This window comes from Hypanus sabinus, unplaced genomic scaffold (assembly GCF_030144855.1).
Source record: "Hypanus sabinus isolate sHypSab1 unplaced genomic scaffold, sHypSab1.hap1 scaffold_149, whole genome shotgun sequence".
Classification (NCBI taxonomy): domain Eukaryota; kingdom Metazoa; phylum Chordata; class Chondrichthyes; order Myliobatiformes; family Dasyatidae; genus Hypanus; species Hypanus sabinus.
In genome coordinates, this window is record NW_026779564.1 from 789,985 (window position 1) to 799,450 (window position 9,466).

General features: G+C 48.7%; 1 protein-coding gene across 1 annotated transcript; it reads right to left on the reverse strand.

Moving 5' to 3' along the window:
* Window positions 1-263: 263 nt before the first annotated feature.
* LOC132387037 (NACHT, LRR and PYD domains-containing protein 3-like) lies at window positions 264-9,434 on the reverse strand. Its single transcript, XM_059959413.1, has 4 exons — window positions 7,579-9,434; window positions 6,413-6,499; window positions 725-892; window positions 264-560 (listed from the first exon to the last, which is right to left on the reverse strand). The coding sequence occupies exons 1-4, from the start codon at window positions 9,321-9,323 to the stop codon at window positions 473-475; spliced, it is 2,088 nt and encodes a 695-aa protein (XP_059815396.1). The 5' UTR covers window positions 9,324-9,434; the 3' UTR covers window positions 264-472.
* Between the last annotated feature and the right edge of the window lie 32 nt (window positions 9,435-9,466).

Here is a 9,466-nt window from a genome sequence, read left to right on the forward strand (position 1 = left end):
CGAACCGATGATTGTAAAATCACACTTCAGGGCCGTGTCCGGGATCGCTGCAGATCCAGTGTCACTGCTGAGGTATTTGTCAATGTAACACTATTATATCCGCCAGACTGCTGAATGTACCGTCCTCAGCAAAGGGAGCAGAAGGATTCTCTCCCGGGATAATCCCACCCCGGGACACCGGTGTCCCAGAATAAACCCCGGACCCACGTTGTCTTCATGTCTGTGTAATTCCCAGGTGTCTCACGTGGGGAGACTCGACCACGCACATCCGGCGACGAAGCTGCGTCGCCGGACAACAGGCGGAAATACGTCACTGCGGGACCATTCTGATGTTACCGAGCACGAGGCAGGAGCCGGTTCCCTTCAAACCGTTGGGAATTAAACTAGGCGCGTGGTCATTAAAGGTAAGGGCGGGTGTTAAAGGGGAGGGCGGAGAATCGGCAAAATGTCCCCATCCGGCGGGCGGGGATGTTCACACCATCACTGTCAGTCCGGATCTGGGTCCCTGGAGAGCTCTCAGTTCCTTCTCCCCGGTCTCACTGAACTGATTCCCCCACAGCCTGAAACAGATCGGAGAATAAAGGTGAAATAAACAGATTACACAACAGTCACAGTAACAGGGGACCGGGGTGAATGTTTCAACAACACTCACAGACAAATATCACCAGAAAACCCGCGGATCCGCTGATATTTTATCACATTGAACATTATTACAAACACTCACAGGATCCACTGCAGACTCGGGAGGGTCAGTATGAGGCGGTGGAGAGCGGGGACAGATCCGTCAGTCAGCGAGTTGTAACCAAGGCTCAGCTCCGTCAGTGATGGGTTTGTACTGAGAGCGGAGACGAGATCCTCGGCACCAGAATCTGTGAGACCGACATCCTCCAGCCTGGAGATGAGAGAGACTGAGGGTGAAGGTCACAGAGAGGCAGGAGACGGTACAAATCCCCAGTGTTTATCAGTAACACAATTACTGATATTTCCTTCAGCACGACTGGGCAGGTCGGCCAGTGAGAACAGCGAGAAGAGTTTAAAAGGAAGACAGATTTCCAGAGCGAGCGTCAGAGGAGCGGGAGACAGAGTAGGAAGGCTTTGGCTCAACGGGGCTTCGGCGATAAAGGGTCGAGGCGAGGTAGGTTAACTGTTTACAATACAGACAGAGAGTATGTGTGTGAGGCTGGTTTTCTGTGCTCGGTGTCAGATGTGGAAGATCCTGGAGACTCCCAGCCTCCCGGACGGCAACATCTGCACCCGGTGTGTCGAGCTGCAGATCCTCAGGGACCGAGTTAGGGAACTGGAGATGCAGCTCGATGACCTTCTCTGGTCAGGGAGAGTGAGGAGGTGATAGAGAGGAGTTACAGGCAGGTGGTCACACCGGGGCCACAGAAGACTGAAGAAGTGGGTCACAGTGAGGAGAGGAAAGGACAAGAAGCAGGTACTAGAGAGTATCCCTGTGGCTCTACCCCTTGACAATAAGTTCTCCTGTTCGAGTACTGCTGGAGGGGGGACGGTCTACGGGGGGGGGCGGAGCGGTGGGTGTGGGGGAGAAGAGACAGTGGTCGTGCTTCTGGCACAAGAGTCCGGCCCTGTGGCTCAGAAGGGTAGGGAAAGGAAGAGAGAGGAGGTAGTGATAGGGGAATCTATAGATAATGGTTCAGACAGGCGATTCTGTGGACGCTGGAAAGAAACTCGGATGGTAGTTTGCCTCCCAGGTGCCAGGGTTCGGGATGTTTCAGATGGTATCCAGGTTATCTTGTAGTGGGAGGGAGAACAGCCAAAGATCGTGGTACCTATCGGTACCAGTGACATAGGTAGGAAAAGGGAAGAGGTCCTGAAAAAAAGACTATAGGGAGTTAGGAATGAAGTTGAGAACAAGACTGCAAAGGTAGTAATCTCGGGATTACTGCCTGTGCCACGCGACAGTGAGAATTGGAATAGAATGAGTTGGTGGATAAATGCGTATCTGAGGGATTAGAGCAGGGGGCAGGGATTCAGATTTCTGGATCATGGGGTTGCACTTGAATCCCAGGGGGATTGATATCCTGGCAGAGTGGTTTGTCAATGCTATTGGGCAGAGTTTAAAAGAGGATTTCTAGGGCTTGGAAACCAAACCAAAGTAATGGAGGAAAGGGAGGTTGGCTCACAAAGGGAGAAAGTTTGGAGACAGTGCGAAAGAGAGGTTAGGCCGGTGATAGAGAAGGGACGCACTCAGTCCGATGGTTTAAGATGTGTCTATTTTAATGCGAGGAATGTTGTGAACAAAGCGGGTGAGCTTAGAGCGCGTGGATCTGTACTTAGAGATATAATGTGGTGGCCATTACAGAGACTTTGATGGTGCAGGCACAGGAATGTCTATTTCGAGTGCCAGGCTTTAGCTGTTTCAGAAAGGACAGGGAGGGAGGCAAAAGAGGTGGGGGCTTGGCACTGTAGATCAGATATAGTGCCACGGCTGAAGCAAAGGAGGAAGTCATGGAGGGTTTGTCTATCGAGTCTGTGTGGGTGAAAGTTAGGTACAGGAAGGGGACAATAACTCTACTGGGTGTTTTGTATAGACCACCCAACAGTAACAGGGATATCGAGGAGCAGATAGGGAGACAGATTCTGGAAAGGTGTAATAATAACAGGGTTGTTGAGGTGGGAGATTTTATTTTCCCAACTATTGATTGACATCTCTTTAGAGTTAGGGGTTTAGATGGGGTGGAGTTTGTTAGGTGTGGTCAGGCAGGTTTCGACGCAATATGTAGATAAGCCTACAAGAGGGGAGGCTGTACTTGATCCGGTATTGGGAAATGAACCTGGTCAGGTGTCAGGTCTCTGAGAGGGAGAGCATTTTGGACATGGTGATCACAATTCTATCTCTTTTACCATAGCACTAGAGACGGATAGGAATAGACAAGTTAGGGAAACCTTTAATTGGAGTAAGGGGAACTACGAGCCTATCAGGCTGGAACTTGTAAGTATAAATTGGAAACAGATGCTCTCAGGGAAACATACCGATGAAATGTAGAAAATGTTCAGGGGATATTTGCGTGGGGCTCTGAGTAGGTACTTTCCAATGAGACATGGAAAGGATGGTGTACAAGATCCGTGGTGTACAAAAGCCCTTGTAAATCTAGTCCAGGAGAAATGAAGAGCTTACGAAAGGTTCAAAAAACTAGGTAATGATATGAATCTGGAAGATTATAAGGCTGGCAGGAAGGAACTTAAGAATGAAATCAGGAGAGCTAGAAGGGGCCATGAGAAGGCCTTGGCGAACAGGATTAAGGAAAACCCCAAGGCATTCTACAAGTATGTGAAGAGCAAGAGGGTATGACGTGAAAGAATAGGACCTATCAAATGTGACAGTGGGGAAGTGCGTATGGACCCGGAGGAAATAGTGGATCCAGCAAATAGTCGATCATTTGCTTCAGTATTCACAACGGAAAAGGATCTTGGCGTTTGTAGAACTGACTTGCAGTGGACTGAAAAGCTTGTGAATGTAGATATCAAGAAAGTGGATGTGCTGGAGCCTTTAGAAAGCATCAAGTTGGATAAGTCACCGGGACATAATGGGAGGTACACCAGGCTACTGTGGGAAGCAAGTGAGGAGATTGCTGAGCCTCTGGTTATGAGTTTTGCATCATCAATGTGGACGGGAGAGGTTGCGGAGGATCGGAGGTTTGCAGATGTTGTTCCCTTGTTCAAGAAAGGGAGTAGGGATTGCCCAGAAACTTATAGGCTAGTGAGTCTTACTTCAGTGGTTGGTAAGTTGATAGAGAAGATCCTGAGAGGTAGGATTTATGAACATCTTGAGAGGCAAAATATAATTAGGAATAGTCAACATGGCTTTCCCAAAGGCAGATCGTGCCTAATGAGCCTGACTGAATTTTCTGAGGATGTGAATCAGCATATTGATGAAGGTAGAGCAGTAGATGTAGTGTATATGGATTTCAGAAAGGCAATTGATAAGGTGCATTTGATAATGTAAGGAGGCATGGGATCCAAGGGGACATTGCTTTGTGGATCCAGAACTGGCTTGCCCACAGAAGGCAAAGTGTGGCTGTAAAAGGGTCATAATCTGCATGGAGGCCGGTGACCATCACCGTGATTTTAATAAATGACTTAGATGAGGATGTGGAGGGATGGGTTAGTAATTTTGCTGATGACAGAAGGGATGGGTGTGTTGTGGATAGTGTGGCGAGCGGTCAGAGGTTACAGCGGGACATTGATAGGATGCAAAAACGGGATGAGAAATAACAGATGGAGTTCAACCCAGATAAACGTGAGGTGGTTCATTTTGGTAGGTCAATTATGATGGCAGAATATAGTATTAATGGGAAGACTCTTGGCAGTGTGGAGGATCAGTGGGATCTTGGGGTCCAAGTCCATAGTACACTCAAAGCTGCTACGCAGGTTGTCTCCGTGGTTAAGAAGGCATACGGTGCATTGGGTTTCATCAGTCGTGGGATTGAGTTTAAGAGTCGAGAGGTAACTTTGAAGGTATATAGGACCCTGATCAGACTCACTTGGAGTACTGTGCTCAGTTCTGGTCGTTTCACTATAGGAGGGATGTGGAATCCATAGAAAGGGAGCAGAGGAGATTTACAAGGATGTTGCCTGGATTGCGGAGCATGCTTTATGAGAATAGGTTAAGTGAGCTCGGCCTTTTCTCCTTGGAGTGACGGAGGATGAAACGTGACCTGATAGAGGTGTACAAGATAATGAGAGACATGGATCATGTGGTTAGTCAGAGGGTTTTCCACAGTGTTGAAGTGGCTAGCACGAGAGGACATATTTTAAGGTGCTTGGAAGTAGGTACAGAGGAGATGTCAGGGGTAAGGTTTTTTACGCAGTGAGTATTGAGTACGTGGAATCGGCTGCCGGCAGCAGTGCTGAAGTTGGAAACCATAGAGTCTTTAAGAGCCTCCTGGATGGCTACATAGAGCTCGGAAAATTATAGGGCTATGGGTAAAGCCTAGGTAGTTCTAAGGTAGGAACATGTTCGGCACAGTTTTGTGGGCCGAAGGGCCTGTATTTTGCTGTATTCTCCATATTATATTATAACATATCATATTATATTGCTGTATTCTCCATATCTGAAGATAGACTGTCCACTGACATTTTTTATAAACCCACTGACTCCCATCACTACCTTGATTATACCTCTCTCCACCCGGCCAAATGTGAAAATGCAATTCCCAGTTCCTCAGTCTCCGCCGCATCTGTTCCCAGGATGAGGCTTTCTTTTCCAAGACATCCCAAATGTCCTCTTTCTTTAAGGATCGTGGTTTCCCTTCTGCCGTCATCAATGGTGCTCTCACCCGCATCTCCTCCAGTTCCCACACTTCGGCCCTCATCCCATCCTCCGATCACCACAACAGGGACCATGTTCCTCTTGTCCTCACCTACCACCTCACCTGCGTCCGATTCCAGCATATTATCCTCCGAACCTTCAACAGGACCCGACCACTAAGGACATCTTTCCCTCTCTACCCCTCTCTGCTTTTCGCAGGGGTCATTCCCTCCATGACTACCTGGTCCACACGTCCCTCCCCACATATCTCCCACCTGGTACTTGTTATACACCTGACCCTACATCCCCACTCTTGCCACCATTCAGGTCCCCAAACAGTCCTCCCAGGTGAGGCAACACTTCACTTGTGAGTCTGTTGGGGTCATCTATTGCATCCGGTGCTCCAGGTGCGGCCTCCTCCACATCGGCGAGACCCCACGTAGATTGGGGGACCGCTTCTTCGAGCACCTCCGCACCGTCCGCCACAACAGACAGGATCTCCCGGTTGCCACCCACTTCAACTCTGCTTCACATTCCCATCTAGATATGTCCATACTTGGCCTCCTCTACTGCCATGATGAGGAGCAATATCTCATATACCGACTGGGTAGTCTCCAGCCCCTTGGTATGAATATCGAATTCTCCAATTTCTGGTAATTCCCTCCCTTTCCCTTCCCCCATCCCGCTTTCACTTTGCCTCCTCTACTAGCTACCTATCACCTCTCATGATTCTGCCTTCTTCTACTACCCATTGTGCTTTCCCCTTATATTCCTTCTTCAACTCTCCTGCCTATTCCCTCCCTGCTTCACCTCCCCGACCCCTTGATCGTTCCTCTGATTGGTTTCCCACCCTCCTCCCACATTATTTATAGGGCCCCTGCCCCCTCCTTCTTCAGTCCTGTCGAAGGGTCTCGGCCCGAAACGTTGACTTCTCGTTTCAACGGATTCTACCCGACCTGCTGAGTTCATCCAGCTTGTTTGTCCGTGTTGATTTGACCATAGCATCTGCAGTATACTTTGTGTTTCCTGTATTCTGCTGTATGTTTTCTATGTTTCTATGCTTCTACTGATCACATTAATGTTCAGCGTCAGACACCCAGTGACTGTAAACACAATCTCCCACAGTCTGGTACTTACCACAGTTTCTGTATTTTACACTCCGGGTTCCTCAGAGCCGCAGACACCAGTTTCACTCCTGAATCTCCCAGTTCATTCTGCCCAAGGCTAAACACAAACAAGTTGATGAACAGTGATTGAAACCATGGGTCTGAGGGAATTTCTCTCACTGGGATATTTCAGGAAACATTAAACTCTTCAGCAAATCACTGTTCGGGGTTCCCATCACTGTCAATGAATCTCACTGCCCAGCTCCAGGGTATTCGCCGAATGTCAGTAATTTAGTCTGTCGGTGTGACCCTGTAAACTTCACATATTCTGTCTCATTCCCCGATGGTTAGAAAAGTGTTCCTGCCATGAGAGGGTTGGGAGGGGTAAGGATGAAGGATGGGAGAAAGTCCCACAGTGAGGAAGTTTTGTGAATGGGGAAATGTCGATGGGAGACGGTGGAAGAGACCCCACCTGAGGAAAAGGGATAGGGAGACAGAATCTGCAGGAGGAAGGGGGATGGGGTTGAGAGGGTGTGAAGGGGCAAGAGCGGGCGAGAGAGGGGAGAAAATTCCCACAGCAGTATACGAATGGGAAAAGATAATCCAATCAGATGAGATCATCCAGAAATGGATCATACCGGAGGTGTGGTCTGAACTGAGGCCCACAGTCGGCAGAGGAGATGCGCCCATGGGCTATGGGTATCTGGTAGTGAGCACAGTCACACCGGTGGACTGATGGTTATAGTCACACACAGGGAAGGGCAGGGGAGGACAATATCACAATGGTACTTCTTTACTTCTCACTGGGACAGTCTGCAGACGGACTCTTGTCCCTCACCGGGAAGGGGGTGTGAATCTCTGACCCACCTGCTGCAGTCAGTGTCGGTCTGGGTGTCAGTATCAGTGAGAAGGAACATTGTCAATGGACGTGTCACAGGCAGCGAGAAACACGGCCGTTCCTGTGATTTACTACCATTAAACCAATGGCCGTTGTTCACTGATCTGATGAAGTCTCCAACATCCCTTCACAAGGAACCACAGAACCCTCCCATCCTTTGGGAATTACTGACTGATCTCCTGGTCATTTGTCACAATTCATCACAATCTGATTTGCTACAGTTTTACCCAATTTTCTTTACATTGAACCAACACAATGGAACAGTTTCACAGTTCAGAGTGAGAGATAAATCAAGTTACCTCAACTCCTGGCACTTGTGCAGCCCGAGTCCCAGCCGCTGGATTCCTTCACACTGAATGTGGCAGTTCTCCAGGTCGAGGTGTTTTATTGTATCACAGAGTCCGATGACATGAGACAGGACCGCACAGTCAATCGGGGTCAGTGTAATTTCACTGAATGAAAGTTTTTTCACAGATCCCAGCGCGTCCTGAGCCAGTCTACGATTCTGAGACTCAAACAGGTAGTGCAATGTGTTCAGGAGGCTCCTTTTACCAGCTTCACTCTCTGTGTTTCCACTCCGGCGTTTAACCTCCTCCTTCACCCAGTCAATCACCCGGCAGGTTGTTTGATGAGGAAATGGACCCAGAATCGCCTCCAGGCCCCGAGCTGTCATTGGGTTGGAGAGACCAGCAACAAAACGGAGAAATACCTCAAATCGCCCATCCTTCACGCAGTGGATTTCAGTGAGGAGTTTCATAATATCTCTGCAATCTGGGATCAGGAATTGTGCGACTGCAGCTACAAACTCTTGGATGGTGAGGTGTGGGAATGTGTACACCACGCTCCGGGCAGAATCCTCTCTCTCCAAAAGCTCCATCAGGAACCCGGACAGGAACTGGGAAGGCAGCAGATTGTAGTTGATCAAATCTCCATCTGTAAACACAATCTTCCTCTCGGACACTCCTCTGAAGGCCATCTGGCCAAGCCTGAGCAACACATCACGGGGGTTCTCAATCTCACGGCCGTGATTTTTCAGGATGTTGTAAATATAGTAGGAGTACAGTTGGGTGATGGTCTTGGGAACTCGCTGCGGGTCCCTGCCTCTTTGTGTGAAGAAGGGACCCAGTGCCAGAGCGAGGATCCAGCAGTAGGAGGGGTTGTAGCTCATGGTGTACAGGATCTCGTTCTCCTTCACGTGTTTGAAAACAGCTGCTGCCACCATCTGATCTTCAAAATGCCTGATGAAATATTCCTTCCGTTTCTCACTAACAAATCCCATGATTTCAGCCCAGACCCTGATCTGAGCCTTTTCCAATAAATGTAACTCATTGGGGCGGGTGGTCACCAGCACTGAACACCCTGGGAGCAGCTTGCCCTGGATTAAACTGTACACAATGTCAGACATTTCACACCACCACTCGGGATCTGGGCACTGGTGCTTGGGTTCTGTATCTCTCCGACTGTCAGCAAAATCGATTCTATGTTTGAATTCATCCAAACCATCGAATATAAACAGCAATCCCTCGGGGTTCTTCCAGACCTCTCTCAGGATATTCCCAAAGTAAGGATACTGATCTAGAATCAGTTCCCTCAGGTTTATTCTGTTGTCAATGGAGTTTAAATCCCGGAATTTGAAACTGAAGACAAACTGGAACTGTTGGTATATTTTCCCCGTGGCCCAGTCATAAACAATCTTTTGAACCATTGTTGTTTTCCCGATCCCTGGGTCTCCGGCCACTGCCGCTGTACTCTCTGATTGGGATTTACTTCGGGAAAAGCTGCTCTGAAACAGCTGATCCGTCCGGAGTTTTTCCAGGTGTCCACGGAGATGTTTTTCTCTCCACTCCTCGTGGTCTCTGCCTCTTGCCCGCAGCTCATGTTCCACCATTTCCCGATCTCGAACAGTGGAAATGACCGTGAGCTCAGCGTATCGATCAACCAGCTGGAAAACCTTCACCTTCTCCCTCATCAGGATCGTGTTCACTCTCAGTGTTTCAGTTTGTGTCCGCAGAGTCTCCTTGTGTTTCTGTTGAACATCTTCCATGGGAACAGACAGTGGACAAACTGTTAGATGCCTCAACTCAGAACTCAGTATTTAAGCCCACAAGCGTTAGCTCAAAGCTATTGCATTAACTAGATTCATCAATGGATGCTCGTACAGTAAATTTCATTAACAGACAGAGAGGC